We start from the raw sequence: 24,803 nt of genomic DNA, 5'->3' as shown, positions 1-24,803 counted from the left end.
TGCCATTGGCCATGGGCATATCCACAAGTGAATTGAGAGATTGTGATGTGAACTTGTGGTAATTGAAAATTTGGTGATCAGATCTTTGGCAACAAAGGAGGGTAGTGTTCTGCAGACACGACAAGAATGTGCCTGCTCAAGTTCTGAAAAAATGGAAATGGACTGCCTTCAAGTAGATTCCGACTTATGGCGACCCTATGAATAGGGTTAACATAATAACATAAGAAGAGCCTGCTGGATCAGGCCAGCGGCCCATCTAGTCCAGCATCCTGTTCTCACAGTGGCCAACCAGGTGCCTGGGGGAAGCCCGCAAGCAGGACCCGAGTGCAAGAACACTCTCCCCTCCTGAGGCTTCCGGCAACTGGTTTTCAGAAGCATGCTGCCTCTGACTAGGGTGGCACAGCACAGCCATCATGGCTAGTAGCCATTGATAGCCCTGTCCTCCATGAATTTGTCTAATCTTCTTTTAAAGCCATCCAAGCTGGTGGCCATTACTGCATCTTGTGGGAGCAAATTCCATAGTTTAACTATGTGCTGAGTAAAGAAGTACTTCCTTTTGTCTGTCCTGAAACTTCCAACATTCAACTTCTTTGAATGTCCACGAGTTCTAGTATTATGAGAGAGGGAGAAGAACTTTTCTCTATCCACTTTCTCAATGCCATGCATAATTTTATACACTTCTATCATGTCTCCTCTGACCCGCCTTTTCTCTAAACTAAAAAGCCCCAAATGCTGTAACCTTTCCCCGTAAGGGAGTCGCTCCATTCCCTTGATCATTCTGGTTGCCTCTTCTGAACCTTTTCCAACTCTATAATATCCTTTTTGAGATGAGGCAACCAGAACTGTACACAGTATTCCAAATGCGGCCGCACCATAGATTTATACAACGGCATTATGATATTGGCTGTTTTATTTTCAATACCTTTCCTAATTATCCCTAGCATGGAATTTGCCTTTTTTCACAGCTGGCACACACTGGGTCGACATTTTCATCGTGCTGTCCACTACAACCCCGAGGTCTCTCTCCTTATCGGTCACTGCCAGTTCAGACCCCATGAGCGTATATATGAAATTCAGATTTTTTGCTCCAATATGCATAATTTTACACTTGTTTATATTGAATTGCATTTGCCATTTTTCCGCCCATTCACTCAGTTTGGAGAGGTCTTTTTGGAGCTCTTCGCAATCCCTTTTTGTTTTAACAACCCTGAAGAATTTAGTGTCATCAGCAAACTTGGCCACTTCACTGCTCACTCCTAATTATAGGGTTTCCATGGTAAGCGATATTCACAGGAGGTTTACCATTGCCTTCCTCTGAGGCTGAGAGGCAGTGACTGGCCCAAGATCACCCAGTGGGCTTCATGGCTGTGTGGGGATTCGAACCCTGGTCTCCCAGGTCGTAGTCTAACACTCAAACCACTACATCACACTGGCTCTACTGACACAAAAGTCCAGTCAAGGATAATCATCCTCATCACATGCAATATTCTACAATGTGGCCTAACCAGGTATTGCAGATTTGGGGAGGACCCATAGGTCAGTGGTAGAACACATTGGCTGCTTTCACACATGGGGCTGACTGCGTTATTTTAACAGATTAAAAAGGTAGCGCTTCTGATTTCTAAAATCCCTTTCACACTGCAGTGCCTCTTGCGTTAAGGAAGAGCAGCTTTGTCAGCCGATATACTGGCATTTCGCACAACTGTCTTTCACACAGCTTGTTTTCGTCCGTCACCCATGAGCACTGTTCCCCACTGTGTAGGAGGTCTCGTCCTGTCTCCATGCAAACTCTCTTCCTTTAGGATCTGACTTTTTAAAATGTTTTAGTTATATCAAGACAGGGGTGGGTGTGGAAAATGCTGCTGCTATCTGCACTAATGCCAGAATACCGGTACAACATTCATCAGCCCAAAAAAACCCACCCCCGTGCGACTAAAGGGAGGGAACACACTGCATGCTGGGATGCCTGACACGTGAGTGGCTGCAGCTATCGAAAAACTCCTGCAATCTTCCAGGTTCCCAGCCTTGCTAACGGATTATTTCTGGTATCATTTATCACGGAAATTAGCGCTAAACTTCCACTACATTCCACTAGAATTCTGGAGCTAGCTTGTGTGTCGTGTGAAAGATCAAATATAATGCGCAAATTACCAGGTAAGAAATCATCAGAATAACGAAATAAAGTGCAGTGTGAAAGCAGTCAGTTTCTCTTCTCTGAGGCATTTTAATTTAAGTTAATTTAAGTAAATGTTGTAATTTCATTTTAGATGGTGTACTTTTATATACTTGTTATATTAGATCCTGTAATTTTATTATTGTACATGTTTCTATGTTCACCGCCCAGAGAGCTGTTTGCTAGTCGGGCGGTATATAAGCTTAATAAAATAAATAAAATAAATAAATACATGCAGAAGGTCTCAGGTTTAACCCCAGCATCTCCAGTTAAAAGGACCAGGTGATGTGAAAGACCTTTGCCTGAGACCCCAAACAGCTGCTGCCAATTAGAGAAGACAATACTGCCCTGGTGTATGGCAGTGTCCCTATGCTAATTCTTTCTCTTTCCCTCATACAAATAATATCATCTTACAAGGCAGACACTGGATCACATTGAAGAAGTCATTGCAGGGGATAATAAAGTAAAAGGTACTCCCTCCTGCTCAGGGCCGGATTAAGCTGAGGAGAGCCCCTAGGCTGATTCTGAGCTGCCTGCCGTCCCATCCCATCCCATCCCATCCCATTCCCCCTGCTTCACCTACCTTTCTGCTTTCTTTGCGGCTGCGCGCACTGAGCGCAGAGGTTTGCCACCAATCAAGATGGCGGCCGAGGTTTCCCTAAGGGGCTGAAGCCTCTGCCGCCATCTTGGTTGATGGCAGCAATACGCACGTGTAGCACGCATGCGTGCCATCAACCAAGATGGCGGCAGAGGCTTCAGCCCCTTAGGGAAACCTCGGCCGCCATCTTGATTGATGGCAAACTGCAAAAAACAGTGGAGAAAAAAGTAAGTGAAACGGGGGGATGGCGGGCGGTTCGGAAGCTCTTGTCCTGCGATCCGCAGCTCCTGTCCTGCTTCTGCAGATCGTGGGCCCCCAAGAGCTCCAGGCCCCTAGGTTTCAGCCTACTAAGCCTAATGGATAATCCGGCCCTGCTCCTGCCCTTCGCTTCCTAGTTCAATCGTCTCTCTCTCTCACACACACACCACTCCTCAAGTGTAGTGGTAGCAAAGCTAGTTTCCAAATTGAACAACCCCTTCTACTTTACAAAAAACACACACACAAAAAACACTTGCACCTGAAAAATACAGATGGCTTTATAAATAGAATGATTGCTTGCAGGTCTGCAGCTTCCTAGCGGAAATGGAACTTGCTCTCTTTAACCATAGAATGAGTTGTCCTGTCCTTGCTTGTACAGAAAAAATTTCCCCCTTTGCAGTGAAAGGCAGACACACTGACTTCCATATCTTCATAATTTCAGCACAGTTCTGGAAACACAGAAAAGGCCTAATGCCCTGTAGCCTGTAGGTGATTTATTACTTCCACCTTGGCTCACAGCACTGCATGCCTTTCTCAGTACAATCAAGTGTTACCTAGTAAATATTTAAAGTTTCCATGTTAGTAGGCCAAGATTCTTTCAACCTCTCTACAAAGCATGTCATGTGACTGCATGGGAAAGAGCCTGTTCATTTGCATTGCTCAGGTCTCCTACACTTTTATTGCTTTAACTAAAAAGTGTAAATTCATATCAAAATGTAAAAACAAATGTAGGGTAATGGACAGAATGTTGGGCTTTGATTGGGTTTACCCAAAGCTTGGAAGATTACTTTTAGAAAGTAATAAATTACAGTTACAGTTGTTTTGTTGTTATGTGCCTTCAAGTCGATTATGACTTAAGGCCCAAAAAAGCAGTAATTACTGTGACAATTACAATTGCTCTGAAATTAACTGATTACTTTGCTTTTTCTCAAAAGTAATCACTACAATTATATTTCAGTTACTTTAAAAAAATGCCTACAAGGTGCTGGCCTTGGCTGCTGCACATCTAAGTAGCCTGTTGTTGTTGTTATGCGCCTTCAAGTCAATTACAACTTATGGCGACCCTATGAATCAGTGACCTCCAAGAGCATCAGTCATGAACCACCCTGTTCAGATCTTGTAAGTTCAGGTCTGTGGCTTCCTTTATGGAATCAATCCATCACTTGTTTGGTCTTCCGCTTTTTCTACTCCCTGCTGTTTTTCCCAGCATTATGGTCTTTTTTATTGAATCAGGTCATCTCATTATGTGTCCAAAGTATGATAATCTCAGTTTCATCATTTTAGCTTCTAGTGACAGTTCTGGTTTAATTTGTTCTAACACCCAATTATTGGTCTTTTTCGCAGTCCATGGTATCCGCAAAGCTCTCCTCCAGCACCACATTTCAAACGAGTTGATTTTTCTCTTATCCGCTTTTTTCACTGTCCAACTTTCACATCCATACATAGAAATCGGGAATACCAAGGTCTGAATGATCCTGACTTTGGTGTTCAGTGATGTATCTTTGCATTTGAGGACCTGTTCTAGTTCTCTCATAGCTGCCCTCCCCAGTCCTAGCCTTCTTCTGATTTCTTAACTATTGTCTCCATTTTGGTTAATGACTGTGCTGAGGTATTGATAATCCTTGACAAGTTCAATGTCCTCATTGTCAACTTTAAAGTTACATAAATCTTCTGTTGTCATTACTTTAGTCTTTTTGACGTTCAGCTGTAGTCCTTCTTTTGTGCTTTCCTCTTTAACTGTCATCAGCATTCTTTTCAAATCATTACTGATTTCTGCTAATAGTATGGTATCGTCTGCATATCTTAAATTATTGATAATTCTCCCTCCAATTTTCACACCTCCTTCATCTTGGCAAGTAGCCTAAAACAACATTAAAAATAAACGCACACGTACAGAGGTAGTAGAATAATTCTTTTTATCCATAAGATAGCACTGGTGGTCTCTCTGCTGGTAAGGGAGGTGGGAAGGGAGGCAGAGGCCACTACTCAGATCTTTGCATGTCAAACCAAGTGCAACTCCCCCCACTCAGCCAGCAAGCGTAATCTCTCTCACTTAACCACCTCCCGGACTCTGCCCTGCCAGCAACTAAGGGACACTCACTCAAACAATCATTTTCCCCTGAGATGCAAAAAAGTTAAAATACTGCAAATGCAGCACAGCAGCCAGAGAGTGTGGTGGAGGCCACTTTGTGTGCCAAGTGCAAACACAGTATTCACACACACACACACACGCGTCATCTTTCACCTCCACAGTTCTTTATCTCAATTCTGCTGCTGCCTCCTTCTCCTCCTTTATCCATGTTCTTGCCCTCCGGCTCCTTTCTCCCTCCACTCCATGATTCTCCACCACCGTCCATTTTTTTAAACAATTATTTTCTCCATTGCACCCCGTCTCACTTGCCACCTCCTCCTTCATCGCCTCCACCCACAGAGCACAAGGGAAGAGCGACACTGCACAGAAGCCCAGTTTGAGGCACATGATTTTCATCCACAAATCAGAGGAGCAGAAGACTTCCCCTGCTTCCTCTCCCAAGTAATGTCCAAAAGCAATGCTGGAAACATTACAATTACTCCACAAAAGTAATAAAATTACTCCTAGTTCTATTACAATCAAAATGTAAAGGAATTACCCACTTGTTTCATTATTTCCAGGCTCTGGGTTCACCCAGCCATGAAAGTCATTGGGTGGCCATGGGAAAAGTTGCTCTCTTTCAACTTAAAAATGGAATAACCCTTGTATGGTGATCCCAAGGAAGGAAAGTTATTTATATATTTATTTATAATTTGACTTTTGTTTTAAAACATAATCAGGATAAAATGCTAATGTATCAATTAAGGAATTAAAAATGCTTTGGGAAGAAGGGTGAGATATAAACAACACTGCCAGATCCTATTTGATCCTATTCCATATCCTATTGGAAGTAATCCCACCAACTCAATGGGACTTACACTTAAATAAGCATGCATAGGGATGCAGTAATGGTTTGCACCAACCCCCTTTTGTGTTACTCAATGGTTCTAAGACAGACTTCCACAACTTATAAGCCCTCAACCTGGATGCAGCCTGGCTGCCATATGTTGTGGCTTGTCAGTGGGCTGAATTTATCTTAGTTGGTGAAAATGTGCTCAGGGAGGCTTTTTAACATCACTGCATCTTCGTCCCCCCCCCCCAATTCCCATCCCCTCAAAATGTATCAGGGCTCAGTGGGACCTCTAAAGTCATCAAATTCAACCCTCTGCATTTTATGGGATTCACTAAATTATCTATGATATGTCTTTATCCTTTTTCTACTGAAGGGCCACAGAAAGAAACTTATCTCATTTTAGCTTTCTGACATGGAAACCTTCTCCCGCCAATGCTGTTGGCTTATTTCTAGGGCTGTCAACCCTAATTTTTAGCTGATTAACCACCTGCCTTTTAACTGATTAAATGCAGACCAATTTGCATATTACCAAAATGCCAATATAGATGCCTTTTCTGAGATATTGAGGTAATGTAAGATAATTTAGAATTCATTCCCTGTTTAAATGAAAGGCCGTCTGTAACATTTTTTCATTCCCTATTACAGAAGCACACCCTAATTAAAATAGTCTGACAAAATATACAAGAGTATTCTTAACTCACAGCATTCAGATAATTGAAACTGGTTCCCGTCAGTGAATCAACTATACTGTTAGCGTGCAATGTGGCACTTCATGAATTGAGAGCAAGAGATAGAAGACCTCCACACAGGTGGGGCAGGAAGGATGGTGTAAGCTGGTCTGGGCTACTCCTTCCCTTCTGACTCATCTCAGCAACTGCACAGTGAGGGCTAGACAGCACAGGCCATTTTTTCACACTGGTCACTGTTGCTGACCAGCGGTGGGGAGGGCGATAACTAGGCCAACCCAGCCTACATCCTCTCTCCCAACTCCATCCAGGTTGCTGGAAGCCCACCTTTCTGGCCTCCTTGGCGCCTCTTCAGGCAATGTGCAGATCCCACCATGCTGGGGCCTAGGAAGCTGCATGGGTCCTATGGCAGGGGTGTGGAAACCAAGGGCTACATTCCCTCATGGATAACTTTTTGGGGGCCATCCACACTTTCTCTCATACACAGTAGGGTTCCCAGGTTCTTGGCCTGAGACTGATCCTGTATCTTTAGGAGAAGAAAAAGTCAGCCAAGTGCAGGTGTTCTTGCAACTCTGTAATGGGAAAAAACACAAGGTGGAATTCACCCTTCCCCCTGCACAACTTTTAAAGATACAGAAGACTGCTTGGAGGCCAGGCCCAAAGAAGGCAGATATTGTTTGACACCTGGCAAGGGCCTGATTTTTCCATTCTGTTTTGCTCACAATACATTATTTGGAGAGAGAGAGAAATCACGTTGGCAGAAAATCATGCAACTGCCTCCATATATCCAATGGTGCTTTTAACTTTTTAAATGTCCTATATGCTTACAGCAAACTCATTCCTCTGAGTCCCAATCTTTACCTAACTAAAATAGTACAATCCACACACAGGAGGGACGTATCAGGGCTTGGGGGAAGCCCAAGGTTGTTTTTTTTTAATGAGTAGTTTAGGTGAAGGGAGAAGAGCAAAAACAGCCTAATAAAGGCTAAGCATACTCAGTGGCTGACGAGTACTGAGTGTCTGTTGGGGGAGAGGGAATGAAATGGAGTAAAAGGACATGGACAGCTTTCTGGCTGGCTGGCTGGCAGACACACACCTTCAACTGAAGCATTCTACTTTGCAACATTTTTTTGCAGGTCACACTTGTGTGTACGTATGTCAATACCTATATATCACCAAAGTCTAGTTGGTGGACCAGATGGCAAAGGACTTTTAAAACTCAGGTTAACCCTTTGGATTCTGTCAACTCCATCTATGTAGACAATAATAATGCTAATATTTCTTATTTGTTAATGATGGCTTAAGGCAACTCATCCTCCAAATATAAGTAAGAATTGAATACTCTTGATTATTATGGATAACTGAAACTATCCTATGATCTTAATTGGCCCTCTGCCATTGCTTGCTAGAGAAATTCTGGATGTACTTAGTGAGAACTGCTGGAAATGCTCAGATTTTAGGTATTATGACTATATAATTAATTTTGGTGCCAAGTGTCTATTAGCAACAGGATAAGGACATGTGCTAATTAGTAGTGACAGGTGATAAAGCAGTTAATGTGCTATGATCAAAGTGCCTGAATTATAGGATTTGTAGTCTCTTGTGTCTTTAGTGTCGTTCGCCTGCTGTTATCAAGTAGCGAGGTGGCTGATGATGCCATGGAAATTGATATGCTATTATGCCTTTAACAATCAATCCCTGCAAAAAGGGGGCCACCCAGGGTACAGTTATTTATTCTGGATGTAGCTACTGGTTCTCCCTTTCTGGGTAAAATGTAGCGTAGCATGAAGCAGGCTGTTGTGCAGTACATTCCTTTGCCTGGGCTGCCAACATTTTTACTTGCCCACAGATCTTGGGCCTTTGACCATGGCTTGATCTGTGGACATTAGTTTATCTGTGTGCCAAGAAAAACTTCACCTGTTGATTTCACAGAGCAAACCTGCTGTGAAAGGCACAGGAGCAGGCCAGGCTGTTACTTCTGGTTAGTTGGCAACACTATCTTCTACTTACAGAATCACAGAATAGTAGGGTTGGAAGAGGTCAATGCAGGAATTCAAGTTAAAGCACATCCGACACCCAACCTGAATAAACATTTCTGGAGAAACCCAAAACCTTGCTCATATAATTTTGTGACAAAGATTAACAGTGCAATCCTATACGTCTACTAAGAATTAAGTTCCGTTAGGTCAGCGATTCCCAGCGTGGGCGGTAGTGCCCCCCTGGGGGGCATTACAGCCTTTCAGGGGGGTGTTGGCGTGACTACAAACTTTAGGGGGGCGTTTGGGTTCATTAGGGGGGCGCTGACATTTGGCAGGCTGATGCGACAGTTGAAGCATTTAAGTTTAATTTTATTTAATACACAAATCATTAATTTTTAAACTGTTTTGTCCTCAGTTAGAATGTATTTAATAGTCTCAATTCATGGAAATAACACTATAAATACTGTGTGCTCTTTAGTAAAGAAATTCTGAATAGCGGCCAGTGTCGTATCAAGGAATGAGGATATTAGCCATGCCCCGCAACTAGGTTTATTGTATTGTTGATTGTATTTTAATATTATTTTGTTATTCATTGTATTTTATACTATTTTATGTTCACCGCTAGTCGGGCGGTATATAAATTTAATAAATAAATAAATAAATAAAATAGGTAATGTTCCAATGCTGTCTTCCAAATCTTCCAAATCCAGTATTCACTACTGGATAAAATCCAGTGGTGTCTGTCCATCAGTGGAGCAGACACCATTAAAGGAACAGATTCCACATCCCCTCTGCAGCTCCCTTATGCATCTTCTAGATCTGCGGGGGAATGTTGGGGGGCGCTCTGAAGCAGATCTGGGGGCATGCAGGAGGCTGGTGCAAGGAGGAATGGATGAGGAAGTTGTGTTGCATGCATGGAAGTCTTCTTGAATAACATTGAATATTGTGTGACATTGGATGTTGTCCATTCTTCCACAGAACAGAATAACTTAAGAAGCGCTCCCATGGACTTATGTGCTTTTAGACGGTACCTTGGGGCCAATTTTAGCGCTGCAAGTATTAAGTTGGAAATGTAGATTGTGATGGTTATTGTTATTTAACTCTTGTTATTGTGTTTTGTAAATTGTATTGCTTTATTGTATTGCTTTATTGTTTTATTGATGTATTCTTATATTGTAGTTTGATATTTTGTGTCTTCTGTAAGCCGCCTTGAGGGCCTTGGGCCAAAAGGCGGGGTATTAATTAATTAATTAATTAATTAATTAATTAATAAAGTAGGACCATCAAACTAGTGGTGTGTGTTGTGTGCACTACCACGTCCTCTGACTCCACCTTTCTGTGGTCACATCTGTCCCTGTTAAAATCTGTATCCTTTCAGCCGAGGTGGGATGTGCTGCCAAAATATCAGAAGTAATGTTTCATCAACTTTTCTCCTTCCTAATGCTTAAATGAAGAAAGCAAACCAGGAGTGGATGTTTGTGAGAGGATTATGGCATCAGTTCAGCTCTCATACCGAAAACAAATTCCTCAGCTCAGAAGGTGCTCAGAGGACATTCTGTTCTTTAATTCTAAGTGCATGTCTTTTGCACTTGGTTCTGATTGGTAGACCTTGGGGTTCTAGTGAAAAACAAAGTAGATCTGGCAAGTCTGCAGCTCACCCCAGATTAGATGATCTCAAAAGATCCCTTCTAAAATGTTATTATTCTACATGCTCTTATGCAGAAGGCTCCAGGTTAAGGCTTGATATCTCAAGATAAAAAGTTTTCACTTAGTTGGGCAGGGAAGAAGGACACCTGTGCACTTGAGCTTACAAAGACTGGTAGGTCTACATATAAAAAATAAATAATTTATTTCTTAAGGTAGCTGTTTTCTGTTTATGTGCAATGCAATGACAAGAACTAAGAATCTTGGGATCTGGGGGCAAATGAAATTAGAATAAATATAACCACTTTTTTTCCAGCCGTGGTGAAAAGAATGCTGATTTCAAATGGTTATCCAGAGATTTCCTTTCAGCCTGCTATTGTTTTTTCTCCACATACCTGATCGATAGCGCTCATCACGTGACCCTGAGGACCTGCGTCGGTGGTATCGAGAGGAGGAGGAAGGGGTAACGGGAGTTCGGCGTTCTTGTGGCAGTGCTTGATCCACTCCTGCATTTGTGGGAGGGAGAGGAAAAGGTTAGACTTCATTGCATTATGCACATTTTTTTTACATCAACAGCCTGCACATATAAGGATTAAATGCAGAGCTCTTACATTATTTCTTTAGATAATATTGTTGATATTTTCAGTACTAAACTTTTTTAAGAGCATGGATGAAGACCCTGAATTTCATCTACTTTAATCAGCTGCATTGAGGCAGGATGGCCATATCCAAACTGTAACTCTGGAGCTCATGTTTTATCTAGTGTGTGGTGTGCACAAAGATCTGAGATATGATGTAGGGAGCACTATGCAAGAGTAGAGATAAATAATAGGTTGTGCACCCTGATCTTATGCTGCAAGGTCAAATGTTGAAAGGTTCAAATGCAATGGTGAAGGCACCAGTGTGAATTATAGTACAAAGCCAAAGCTTCCAAGATGATACACCAATGCAACCACTCAGGAGACTGCAACTATTTGGGCATCATTACACTAGCAAGTCCTTGTTTGAATCAAGGGTGAAAGAAGTCTGGCAGGGTCAGAACAGAATAGCAGCACTATGTGCATTGGGGCAAGTCATACATATTAAGTAAAAAACATAATGTCAAGTCTAATGGGTTAAACAGGCCAACTGTTGCCAATGAGTTTGCCTAGTATTTATATATTAACATTTGTTAGTTGCTTTCCTACACAAATATGTGCACTCAAAACAAATTACAATTAATAACCCAATACTGGGTTAGATGACCAATCCTCTTCTCCATGTTGCTGTGCATGGCACAAAGTGGGGGGGAGGCATAGCAGACAACCACCCACCCATGCAATGGGGCTTGTAACTCCAAGGAGCTGCTGCTCCCAAGTAGTGTCTGTGAGTTTACCTGAGGCAGTGAGATCTTAGCAGCTGCCTTACAGTGCCAATCCCTGGAAAAAAGGGTTGATGCTAGCACCATAGAATCATAGAGTTGGAAGGGGCCTTGTAGGCCATCGAGTCCAACCCCCTGCTCACAGCAGGAAATCCACAGCTAGAGCATCTCCCGCAGATAGCTGTCCAGCCTCTAATTGAAGACATCCAGCGAAGGGGATCCCACCACCTCCCTAGGCAGTCGGTTCCATTGCCGAACTGCCTTTACTGTCATGAAGTTCCTTCTACTGTCCAATCTGAATCTACGCTCCTGCAACTTAAAACCATTAGACCTAGCCCTACCCTCTGGGGCAGCAGAGAACAAATCTGTACCCTCCTCTATGTGACAGCCCTTCAGGTACTTAAAGAGTGCAATCATGTCACCCCTCAGCCTTCTCTTCACCAGACTGAACATGCCAAGTTCCTTCAACCTTTCCTCATAAGACTTGTTCTCCATACCGGCTATCATCCTCGTTGCCCTCTTCTGAACCCGCTCTAACTTGTCTATATCTTTCTTAAAATGAGGCGCCCAGAACTGAACGCAGTATTCCAGATGAGGCCTGACTAATGCAGAATATAGTGGGACTATTACTTCCCTCGACCTGGAAACTATAGCTCTGTTTATGCAGCCCAAAACCGCGTTTGCCCTTTTTGCTGCAGCATCACACTGCTGGGTCATGTTCAACGGATATGTGCAACAGGGAGATAGGAGGCAAGAGGCCTTCAAAAGGGTAAGAAGGAGCCACCGGCTGCTTAGGGACAGGTGTCCCTTCCCCAGTTAGACTCCGGGTACTATGAACTTGGTTAGCAGGCTACCCGGTTTAAGGGCAGGTTTGTTATGTTATGGTGTTTGCCTTTTGTTTCCCAGTCTCATACCCCAACTCCTGGCTGGCCTTCATGGCCTCCAACTCACAGCTGGCCCTCATGGCCTACAATCTTCACCCCGTTTAGTCATGGCAATAACAGCTGTGGTCAGAATGTACAGAAGTACACTTGGTCACGCCAGTCTTATTCAAAGGGGCAGGCAGTGAGGGGTCCACACTAGTTAGTCTAGGATCAGTGAGCTGCACTCCATCATCATAGTGCGTGCATATGCCTTATGCATTTGTAGTGGCAGAACATTACCTACGGAATGCTATAATTCTCGCATGGAGTGCTTCAGAGCCTTCCGTGAGGGGGCAGTCAGGAGACAAGTGGGCTCCTAAGCAATGGGGCACTATCTGTCTGAGTGGATGTTCATAGGTATGGCAGCTTGTGGGAGGCATGTTAGCACCTGAGGTTTCAGCTTATAGTATGAAGGATCCTGCCCCAGTGTTCACATTTCTGTAACAAGATTGACTCTTGCCCAGGGCTGAAAGCTGCACAGGGGCAAGCTTGAACCGTCCCAGATGAGATCCTGGATTGGGACCATGAAGTGTTTCCTTTCGGCCCTCTTGATGTTAGGGGTCTTTTAATGGGGTTATTATGCTATGATGGGGCTTGAACACCCATACTACGAATTCAGGGTTATGGCTGCCTTATGCACCGACCTTTCCTGCGGTTGCAAGCCTGGATTCGGGAAGGGGTTTTAACTATGAATGTTACCTTTCATTAACTCTTTTCCGGGGTTGGAAGGCGACTTTTGGACAGAAGAGCTCATGGCCTGGGGTCGGGTCTCATAACTCTCTTATAATTAGGAACACTAGAATTCATGGCCCTTGCCTGTCCCGTTGTTCTGGGAGAAGTTTATGCAGGGAGTCAGAGAAGGCCATAAGCCTATCTATTGCCCTAGCATGATCACCAGCTATCAGAATGCAGAATAGGGCAACAGGGGCAGTGTGAAGGGGGGCTAATCCCGTGAGCTGCGCGCTGGAATTCCCTTGGATTCAATGGGTTACATTGCCCCCAGCATGCTCGCCAGCTTCCAGAAACAGGTATTCAGGAATTCTGGGCCGGCAAGGGCTATATGCCAGAGTGGCCTTTCCGGTGACTCACCTGCTGATATTCCTGATAGATGGCACGGCAGGAGAAGGGGCATGGCAGTGGGAACACTTCGAGGTAAGCTTTCTTAGCCAGGCTGGCGGTTTTTTTCCCTATCCCCATCGACCCTTCTCGCTGGACATTTTATGGGTGTAGTGGACCAGTGGGAAATGGTCTGTTCCTTCAGTGAAGACCCAAGCTATTCCAGGCAGTGGCTCATACACTGTTTTGAGGCTTTCAGGAGAAAAGAGGTGGTGGCTGGCTCTACGTGAGACCTCTCTCGACACGCCCTCCAGTTTTGATGTTTCCAGGGAGGGGGGGTTAAGCTTGCTCAACGTGGAAGGTCTAGAACGGACCAGAGGTGTAAGGGAAGGCACGTACGGTTGACCTTGCCTCAGTGCCCAACCTCTGCCGAAGGATATTTATTCACCCAGGCTAATCTGGACCCCCTAGCTATAGGCCATATATGCCTGTCTGGGTCAACAATACCAGTTTTGGCGTTAACAAAACAAGCATTGCAGGGGCTGGGGTATGACCCCTTCCAGTCTGGAACCTATTCAATTAAAATGGGAGCTGCTTCTATGGCAGCAGGTTTTTGGTTTCCTCCCGGCACTGGTACAGGACGTGGGACTTTGGGCCTCTGATGCATATAATGGCTATATTCCCCCCTTTTAGAGGGCAGGGGGATGCGGCAGCCTCACAAACGAGCATTGTAGGGGCTGGGGTACGACACCTTACAGTTTAGTTTCCCACAGGCACTGGTACAGGGCGTGGGACTTTGGTCCTCTGATGCGTACAAGGGCTATATTTCCCACTTTTAGAGGGCAAGGGAATGTAGCGGCCTCACAATCTTCATTGTTTTGACAGGTTGCTGGACAGGGATAGAGCAGATGCACATCCTAATATGCGGCCACAGCATGGTCTTCCGGGCACCCTGGAGGGCAGCGAATTCGAGCATGGGCTCGCAGTTGGGCCTCAGTAGAGGGGCTGTTGTGCAGTGGCTGGACCGGCAAGGAATGCATGGGGAGTGGCTCCTACCCGCTCTGTTCCAGCAAGGTGTGGTGCAGATATTTCTGCAGGCAATGGTCATCCACCTCGGTGGTAATGACCGCGGCGTGAAGCAGGGCAAGGCCCTCAGCGTACAGGCATGTAAGGACATGCAAGTGATAAGGCAGCGTTGGCCTTTGGTGCGTCTGATGTGGTCAGACATGGCGCGGCATATGGGATCCAGCTGGAATTGATCATGCATGGAAGAAGGTCAACCGGCAAATTCGGTGGGCTCTTCTTGGGCAGGGGGGGGTTGGCCATTCCGCATCCCCGCATTCAGCACCGGAAGGGTGAACTGTACAGGGCCGATGGCGTTCACCTGTCTCATGCAGGTAACGACTTATTTTGGGCGACCTGCAGGGGTGTCTGCGAGAGATGTTTCTCGGCAGTGGGGTAAAGGGGGACTAAATAGAGATTTGTCCCCCTTTTGTGGCGGGAAGGTGCGGGAAGGGAAATAGGTAAGGACAGCTAGGTGGCCCCCTTAGGCACCTTTGGAGGTGATTGGCGGTTCCAGAGGCCTGTCTCTCAGGGCTTTACGGCTCGAGGGCAGGGTATGGGCTGCTTCTGGGGCCAACTTATCCTCATCTACCCAGGGGTTATACGGCCCTGGGTGGGGATGATGTGGGAAGGCCCCCCTACTCACCTGCAGGGTGTGGCTGGGGTAAAGGGTAAGCAGATGGGCTTGCCCTTGCCCCAGCAGGGGCTGGTCGCCCGAGAGCTGTATGGCAAGCTACTTGCTTATAGACAGTTCCCGCACCTAGGTTTCCCTCTGCAGGTCACTTTAAATTGGGTTTTGTTTACTATAATTTAAATAAAGTGGCCCTTGTTCAACCCAAGCTGACGTCTCTGTGTTTTATTTCACCCCTCAACTGCAAACACAGGACCGTGCTTTGCTAAGACATATGATACTCCAATGAATTTTTTCGCTCTGCTTTCCACAGATCTCTCCATGATGAGAGTGAACCTAAGGTGTAAAGCAGAACCTCTTTCAGTGAAGACAAGAGATGATGTATTTTGAAGATCTGTTAAACTGAACAAACTGAACTAACTGTGCATGTTTGATTCTTAGCGCTCTTTATTTTTCACTACTTTGGGGGGGAGGATACTTTTAAAATGGGGTCTAAATGATTTAAAATAAATCTATAAATAAATAAAAACCCATCTTTAGCTTTGCTCTGTATTGGGCCACTGTGAGACAGCGCAAAAGGAACCCTTTCCTGAATGCTCTCTAATTTTGTTCACCTTTGTTCATCTCAAAGAAAACAGACGTCAAAGATGACACTGATAATGCTTGCCTAAGGCTACCTAGTGAGTTCTAGGCAGAGTGGACTGAAGGCCTCCTGGTTCACATGTTATTTATTTATTTGTTTGTTTGTATGTATGTATGTATATTTATTTATTTCATTTATATACCGCCCCATAGCGAAAGCTCTCTGGGCGGTTTACAGCTATTAGCCTCTACACTACACTGCTTCTCAAAAGAGAGCTCTATATCTTAACCATGAGCAGTACGCCCTGTAAAAAAGACACATCTGTCACTCCTGGTTGAATGATAAGGAAGTTTTATTCCTCAGGTCTTAAGACAAAGGTTTGTTGTCCTTGACACCTTCAATATGAAAACAATGAACAGTCAGTGCCCACAGCTGTTTGGTGTGAGTCGCTCTATGCTGAAAATACTATCAAAAGCTGGACGACAGTGGAAGGAAACTGGGGATCTAAACAGCCACAAAAAGTTAGCAGCAAAAGCTTTCAGTGGATCTAACAATGGAGGAACAGCAAGCACATAATATTTGCATCCTAATTCCACTTGATCTATTAACTGTTCTCTACAGTCTTCAGGTGGTGGTGCCTTTGCTCTGCTTGAACAGAAACCAAGATGCTCCTTTCTAATTCAATTGATTGTTTTAAACATGTGAGTGTGTGTTGATGGTTCCATCCCCAAATCAATGAAAACACCAAGAAGCCCAAAATAGAATAATTTCAATGAAGGGATTTAAATTAAAGACAAGTCTGAAATCACTTATCTAAAACAGGTTGGGTATCTTCTTGCCATGAAGCTTATTGGTAGATTTGCTGGCAAAGTGTAGGTGCCCATGGCTATTTCCCCCCAATATCTTTTGATTTTGCTAGTGAACTCTGCACTGTTTTCTTGCATCAAGATGCCGTATTATCGCAATGTATACAATCAAAGTGGAGTGTGTACAGGCATGCACTAATGCAATTACTCACATCAGAATAATTATGATATTTACCAGAACACAACTGCCATTGGTCCTTAATGAGAATACTTGTGTGTGATGTTCACACTTAGCATATTATTTTATAGTACAAAGCTGGGGATCAGCCCCTCAATAATTTAGCATGGAGTAAAGGGCAGGAGATTGTGACTGAAAATCAACCTTCCCTTGTAGAAAGCTATCATGAGAAGGGAACATAGCTCATTGGTAGGGCACATGCCCTTCATTCAGAAGGTACTAGATTCAATCACTGGCAAGCCAAGTTTTTAAAAAAGAATTGGGTAGCAAGTGATGTGAAAGATCTCTGCCAGAGTACCTGGGAAGCCACTCCCTGTTAGAGTAGACAATACTGAGCTAGATGAGGGATAACCAATGTGGATAATAAGGATAAGCAGCTGAGCTCATCCCTTAGTGCCCAATTTGCCCCAGATAAAGCAACAACAATTTGACACACGACCAATGAAAAGTCAAAAATCCTGCCTCAATAAGCCATTATACAATAAATCAGTACAAAGTCATTCCAAAACCCCACTGTAAGAAACAGGTTCCCACTGCCTGCTAAAAATATGAGCAGAGATGGGCTGCAAATAATTCCTTCAGAAGGGTGTTCCTTAAACTTCTCAGAGAAATGTGAGTTGGGGTACTAGCTTTGAGAAGGTAAGAGAAGGGGCAGTGTGTCACAGAGACACATTCCCTCCCTGCCCTCTTTTCCTACAGCAAAATTCTTGACTGGAAGTTATGTCCGTGCCTGGTTTAGAAGTTATCTTTGAGAAAGGGCTTTGGGATGTTATGCACATAACTGTAATTTTCATCATTCAGCAACAGAAGGAGGAATGCTGGCATTCTTGTGGCCCAACACAAACCACTGGGGATCATGCTCTTTTCTATTATTATTAGTTACACATGTGATCCACACCACAGACATATCTTCTTGTAAGATAATAGGCAAATTGTGTGCGGTTCTGGGATTTCAAGGGTGCCCTCCTGTTTTGTAACCTCTTCAATTAGCCACATCAAATATACCCAAAAGTCTTTAAAAAAGAAAAGAAAAAGAAAGTAATACTTTTCTTAATAGGCTTGCTAAAAATACGGAGATATATAAAAATATACATATACTTGTTGTGCTCACCAAAACGAAAGTAAAAGAGAGGCCGGTTTGCGGCTGTGCTGTGCGGTGCTGTACGCTCTCTAGCTGCTGCTTCCCGGATGTCACAGACCCCAATGTTGCTAGTGCGGAGCGTCCGTCTCACGGCCCCTTCACTGTGCTGCAGTCTACACCGAACCGCAGCAGCTCCATTCGCCGCTGTAACATGTTGAAAAAAACTAATTAAATCATGTTTAGTTTTTTTACATTTGTTACAGCAACGGATGGAGCTTCTGCCCCCATGCAGTGAAATGTGCGTACACGCAAGCCCACACATGGGCACACACGCATGTACACACGCAGGCACACACGCACATACAAACACTACAGTACAGAGCCACAGAACCAATTTCCCACTCTGCCAACATTGGTGTTTGTAATGTCAGCAAAGCAGCAGCAAGAGGACTGGATGCTGGAACAGTGGGGAACTGCCTTGTGGTTTACTATCAGTCTGGTGGGCACGTTTGCACAAGAGGGGAAAGCATCTTACCCCAAAAGCTACGCGGATAATTCAGTCACATTATTTTAAAGATTTAAAAAATATATCTTGATTGCAAGGTCAAACATCTAACATTATCAGTGCTTGCATTTCCCAACAAATTATGGTGAATGAAATAACTAAAACAGGCTGCAGAAGGTGACATCAAACATCTGCAACTCTATTTTCATTTAAAGACAATTTGTCTTCCCCACATGAGGAACAGCAACCCCCCATTCATGTGAATCAAGGGCAGAGCAAGTCCCATCATATGAAAACACCAATTTTGTCTGGAAAGTACTGAAAACACATATATAGAAACAAACAATACTACAAATACATCAACAAACTCTGAGAAAAATAGCTGTAATTTTAACACCTGTTCATCTTGTTGGCACAATAAAATAACAGATTGTAATGAGGATGCCCTTTGTCATTTTCACATATCCACAAACTAAGTGAACTTTGCTTCAACAGATTTAGCTAGCAGGGCTGTATATATGTCACAATTCTACAGGAGTGCCAAAATCCTGCAGAATGTGGCAATGAAGGCAGAGCTCAGCATCCTGAAAATCTCAGCTTTGATTTTAAACAGGACAAAGTTCTGGTCCTAATAGTTGTGAATATATACTGCTTGGGCTCCTTTGTGAGGAAGGGTGGGATGTCATTTTAATAAATAAATAAGAGATTTACTGCATAAATAAATGAAATAGATGCTTGAAAGTGTATTAACAATTTGCTGAACTCTCAGAGGGGTCACAAAGCAAGTTTCCCAGCAGTTAGTAGCAAGGCTTCAGTATCCTCCACAGTTCCTTGCCCCTTCCCATGATTGGCAAAAGCAAAAAAAAAAAGTGGTAAAAATGGCAAAATGAACCATGGAAATGAAGACAAAATGTTTGCATAATATAGACAGGTTGCATAACTGAGCTTTCCTGATGCAGAATTTTGATTATCTTGGCACATTTTTTTTCTTAACACAGAACACCACACAGTTCTGATTATACATCTTTTACACACATATGTAAACAACATTTCAGTATTATTTCCAAGCTTGTGCCTGCAAGAGCACAAGGAGGGAAGTCTTGATCATTTTCACTTAAACTTAGATGCTAACTTTAATTTCTGCATCATACTGAAGAAGCCCTAATATAACAGGGTAATGAGAAACAGGCATTGGATTCTGAATACTCTGTGTAATGCAGGGATGGGAAACCTGTGGCCCTCCAGATGCTATTGGACTACAACTTCCAACAGTCCCCTGCCAGCACAGTCAAGGATAATGACAGCTGGAGTCCAATAACATCTGGCGTACTAGCTTAATTTTTAAAATGGGAGATGTGGAGCTCCCATCATTAAATGTTCCTCCATATACGTAGTATCTTCCATACCCTAGATGTCAAGAAGAAGAGTTCCAGAGTTCTTAGAGGTATTCTTACAATCAAGTGCTATGTAAATCTTGTTAAATAATAAATAAATAAAGAGGTGAGCCTAGCCCAATTATCTATGTGGAGAAATTTTGTTTTATTTTTATTTCATTTGGCTTGGAGGTACATTCCATCATGTGGATCCCCATCTACATTAGTAAATGCCACAGCCCAGACACAGGTTTCACCGCCTTAGGTGATGATCAGCCATGAGTCTGGCCTTGTTTCTGTCAGCAAACAAATCCAACTGCAACTTGAATTTGAAGTTGCCTGGAAACTACAAAGTGCTATTGCACAAAATACAGCTGAAGTCTAGTAACCATTATGTTCAGCTTAGCACCCTGTGGGTACATAAGCTGGCCTGAACAGGATGCCCTGAACTGCCACAGCAAGTCCAAAAGCAGCAAGTTTGTTCCTCCATCTCCTCATATTTCATTGTATCCTGGACCAAGATGAAACTACCAAAGGGAAAGGAAGGCTTTAAGATGAGATGTTTAAAAATATTGGAAATTCCAGTATGGCTACTCCATTGCAGCAATACTGCAGCAAGACTACATGTCCTGCCATTCCATAACAGAGAGACTGGATATTGCTTTATAGGTGCTATCTGGCACTAGCACAAGCATATATTGCAGGATTTCCATAAAAATCATTTAATCCATCACACTTTCATATATACATTCAATTCTAATTCTTCCTATCAGTTTTATATTTTAAGTATCCCTAGTGTATTCCACCTTTCTTTTCAGGGGAATTTGGAACAACACTGTTCAGTTTTATTAGGCCTGAGAAGTGGAAATGTTGATATGGTAGAACATAACTATTTTGTTCCTTCTTGACAATTAGTTTTGCAAGAGGGCAACTCTGGCAAGGAAGTGAGCAATGACGAACCAAATACCTATGCCCAGCTTCCCAAAACAGCCTATCAATCATCTAGTCTATCATACTTCCCCCCCCTCCAGAATTTTTAATGGGGGCGGGGCAGGAGAGATGGCTAGATTTGGCCCACGGGTTTCCATTGCTGACCTCTCCTTTATGCACAAATGAAATATGCCTTCACTGCATCTGAGCACACGTTAAACAATTCAATATAAATGCCTGCAAAGTGCTGAAGAAATTAGTTTGGATTTTGTAAAAGAGGGAGTGAAATGTGATCTTTGTATTGCCTAGTTCTGGAAACCCAGTGAAATCTATGGTGATGCACACTGCCCATTGTACTATCTGTAGGCCTTGAGGCTGTAACAACATTTCTGATTTTGTGAATAATGCTCTTCTATCTTTTTTTAAGGTGGCATTTGAAAAGCTGATGGGAATTATTTCTATTTTTCAGGTTTCACCCTAGAGTAAAATATTTTGTTCAACTTCTGAATTTCTGTTTCTCTTTGACCATACCTAATTATGACAAAACAAAGACCAAGCTAGATGAGGTGCTATTCACATAATTAGCTATTCCATGAATGACTTTTTCAAGTAAATAGTAGGCATGGGGATGGGTGGGAAATCCCAACTGGGACCCTGGAGGGGAGGGGTGCAAGGGATTTAATGTTTTGCCATCAGGATTGGTAGGGGTACTGTGGTGCAATGGGAGTTTTTCTTCTAATGCCAATAGCAGGTGCAGTGGGGAGGCAATCTGGATTGAAATCTCAGTAGGAGGCAAAGGATTAAATCCCCTCCATCCTGCCATCGGGATCTAACCTAGATAAGGTCCCCATGCCTGATAATTACTTTAAAAAAAAATTCACACAATTGTTAATCCCTAATTGTTAATTCCATGAACAGTGCCTTGTCTAGTTTGGCCCCGAATGTGAATATAATATTTATTTATTATATGTATATCCCACCTTTCCTCCATGGTGAATGTGGCATATAGCGCTCCCTCTCCCAATTTTATCCTCACAACTATCTTGTGATAGGTTGAGAGTCACTGACTGGACCAAGGTCACGCAGTGAGCTTCATGACTGAGGGGATTTGAACCCCAGGTTTTCAGATCCTGGTCCAATACTGTAACTACTACACTACACTGGCTCTCCAAATTTCCATTTAGAAAATAGGAAAGTAATTTATATCTTGGCCCCAAGCAAAGAAATCCCATTGACTGAAGAACAAAATAATTACCCTGGTGACCACTTAATTCCACCTAATCAGGTTTATACCTAGCCTAAATGGTTATTTTCAATAAGGGCAAGAGCTGCTTGTCTTTATTATAACTATCTCACAAAAAAAGGGAGAGCCCACCATGTCAGTTGTACAAAGTCATATACATTTTCAACTGAAAGCAATCAGAGCTCATGTAGAAAAACAGAAGACCCCAAAAGTCACAGTATCTTAGTGCTGACGTCATCCTGGCTCTTTATTTCAATTGTTGCATGCACTTCTGTTAAAGTTTGTTTCACCCCCAAAGGATTATGGTTGTGGACCACAGCCCTGTAAGGCTGGAGTGCCTAGCTATAAACCACTCTAATCCTAATTGACTAGGATTTTGCTGCATGCATTTATAAATCGATTTCTGCTGATGAGCACTACTTCTGGATATTGTGGATATCCACAAGTCAACTCTTAAATGGGAAAGGAGAGAGAAAGGATCCTTTTGCTTGTTTTAAATTTTGATATCTGTTCACATGTTATGTGTATATCCCTAATGGTTCCCTTTTCTCATCATTTAAAATTTACCAGAACTGTAAATATCTCATCTAGTTCTGTTTTCCGTGCAATCTGCAGCAGCACACATATATCAACCATATAATTATACAAGGAGACATACATTTGTACACAAGAACTGGCTGGTGGGGGAAATTTACATACACTGCATGACAGTGACAGGTTCTGTTATGACCCAGATAATTTCCCCCCAATATACACATTAATATTCTGGCCTAAGGATCAATACACACGACAGCTCCATGCATTGCTTGTACATTTTTACATACCTGGAGGCTGTGGCAAGTAGGCCCCAATTAATTTTGATCTCTTCTTTTCATAGCCCTTCTGTGTGATGTCACCTGCCAAGGAAAGCAAAGGAAAATCAATAAAAGCTTGAATGAAGACACAATCTGGCTGCATAAGTTGAGGTAGCATACGCTTTGCCACTGCGGCACTGCCTGTTTGTCTTGACGATTATAATGAATGAACAATTGAAAGTACATTACATTCATTCTGCCTAGAAAATTTAATTTACACTGGAGCCATTTTTGGCAACTAAACACTCAGTGTCGTTTATACTGGCTGTGGAGAGTCCAAGAATCAGAGGGTTGCATTGTCGTTCAGATATTCTGTCACACAAAACTACATCAGCCTTCATTAAGTTAATCAACAGTGGATTATATAGAATGCTTGGGACGGTAATGGCTGGCAAAAGACATTACCAATTAGCATTTTCTCAACTATTAATGGGATTCTTTAATCAAGCATGAAGGGCACACAGAAGATTTGGAACTGTTTATGTACTATTTAAATAACAATATAAACATTTGGCTAAGCTTCTAAGCGCTACTTCAAGACAAAATGCAAAGCATCAAACACATCATACTTCCCACGATCAAACTATAAAAAGACAGTATTTTTATCCCTTCAGCACTGCAGTTGGGATAAATTTTCTGACAGGAAAAAAAACCTCACAAACTCTATGCACTGAGCTGTATGAAGAGCAAAAACGTTAAGATTAGAACCTTAGTTTATTGCTCTGATGAATGGATTACAATTTTTAAGCATGGATCACAACATGGATTTTAAATTTAGTTTAGCCATCTGTAAAAGATTTTCATTAAGGAACATGGTGCCATTATACTATAAAACTGTAAAGACTTTTTTGGCCCAATTTATGTTCTGTTGCATGGTCAGATGTGAATCTAGGTATGTGCTTCAAAATGTTATGTTCCTTCAAGTCAATTATGACTTATGGCAACCCTATGAATCAGCAACCTCCAAGAGCATCTGTCGTGAACCACCCTGTTCAGAGCTTGTAAGTTCAGGTCTGTGGCTTCCGTTATGGAATCAATCCATCTCTTGTTTGGCCTTCCTCTTTTTCTACTCCCTTCTGTTTTTCCTAACATTATTGTCTTTTCTAGTGAATCATATCTTCTCATTATGTGTCCAAAGTATGATAACCTCAGTTTCATCATTTTAGCTTCTATAATAATAATAATAATAATAAATTTAATTTTTGTGTCGCCTATCTGGCCGAAGCTACTCTAGGCGACGTACATATTAAAATTCAATAAAATACAATAAAAATACAGAATAAAATACAATGCAGTCAACACTAATGCAGCCGTAAAACTATGTAGGGCAATCAGTAAACAATTATCACAGAAACAAAAAACAATCACAGAAAAATTAGCCCACCCCGGAGATCCCAAAGGCCTGTCCAAAGAGCCAAGTTTTTAATGCTCGGCGAAATGTAGCCAGGGAAGGGGCATGGCAGAGATCAAACGGGAGGGAATTCCAGAGAGTGGGGGCCGCCACTGAGAATCCCTCTCCCTAGTCCCCACCAACCTAGCTGTTTTCGTTGGTGGGACTGAGAGAAGGCCCTGCATGGCTGATCTAGTTGGGCAGCTTAATTGGTGGTACTGGAGGTGCTCCTTCAGGTAAACTGGGCCGAGACCATATAGGGATTTAAAGGTTAACACCAACACCTTGAATTGGGCCCGGAAAACAACTGGAAGCCAATGTAGATGAAATAACACTGGTGTGATGTGATCGCGGCAGCGGCTGTTTGTAAGCAACCGAGCCGCCGCATTCTGCACCAGTTATAGTTTCCAGACCGTTTTCAAGGGTAACCCCACGTAGAGCGCATTGCAGTAGTCTAATCAAGAGGTGACCAGGGCATGTACTACCAGTGGGAGCTGATGAATAGG

At 43.0% G+C, this 24,803-nt stretch overlaps 1 protein-coding gene across 4 annotated transcripts in view; it reads right to left on the bottom strand.

Moving 5' to 3' along the window:
- DIP2C (disco interacting protein 2 homolog C) overlaps positions 1 to 24,803 on the bottom strand; it is a 401,118-nt gene that overhangs the window by 139,234 nt on the left and 237,081 nt on the right. For 2 of the 4 annotated variants that reach the window (XM_061585822.1, XM_061585823.1), the window contains exons 2-4: positions 22,878 to 22,949; positions 18,033 to 18,206; positions 10,658 to 10,768 (exon numbers count right to left, since the gene is read on the bottom strand). In XM_061585822.1, coding sequence (XP_061441806.1) covers positions 10,658 to 10,768; positions 18,033 to 18,206; positions 22,878 to 22,949 — 357 coding nt within the window. The remainder of the gene's footprint in view (positions 1 to 10,657; positions 10,769 to 18,032; positions 18,207 to 22,877; positions 22,950 to 24,803) is intronic. The other 2 variants (XM_061585824.1, XM_061585825.1) reach the window with 1 other exon arrangement.

The sequence above is a fragment of the Rhineura floridana genome, chromosome 10 (genome assembly GCF_030035675.1).
Source record: "Rhineura floridana isolate rRhiFlo1 chromosome 10, rRhiFlo1.hap2, whole genome shotgun sequence".
Taxonomy (NCBI): Eukaryota; Metazoa; Chordata; class Lepidosauria; order Squamata; family Rhineuridae; genus Rhineura; species Rhineura floridana.
Note: the sequence above shows the minus strand (reverse complement) of the source record. Positions and strands in the feature narration are given on the sequence as shown.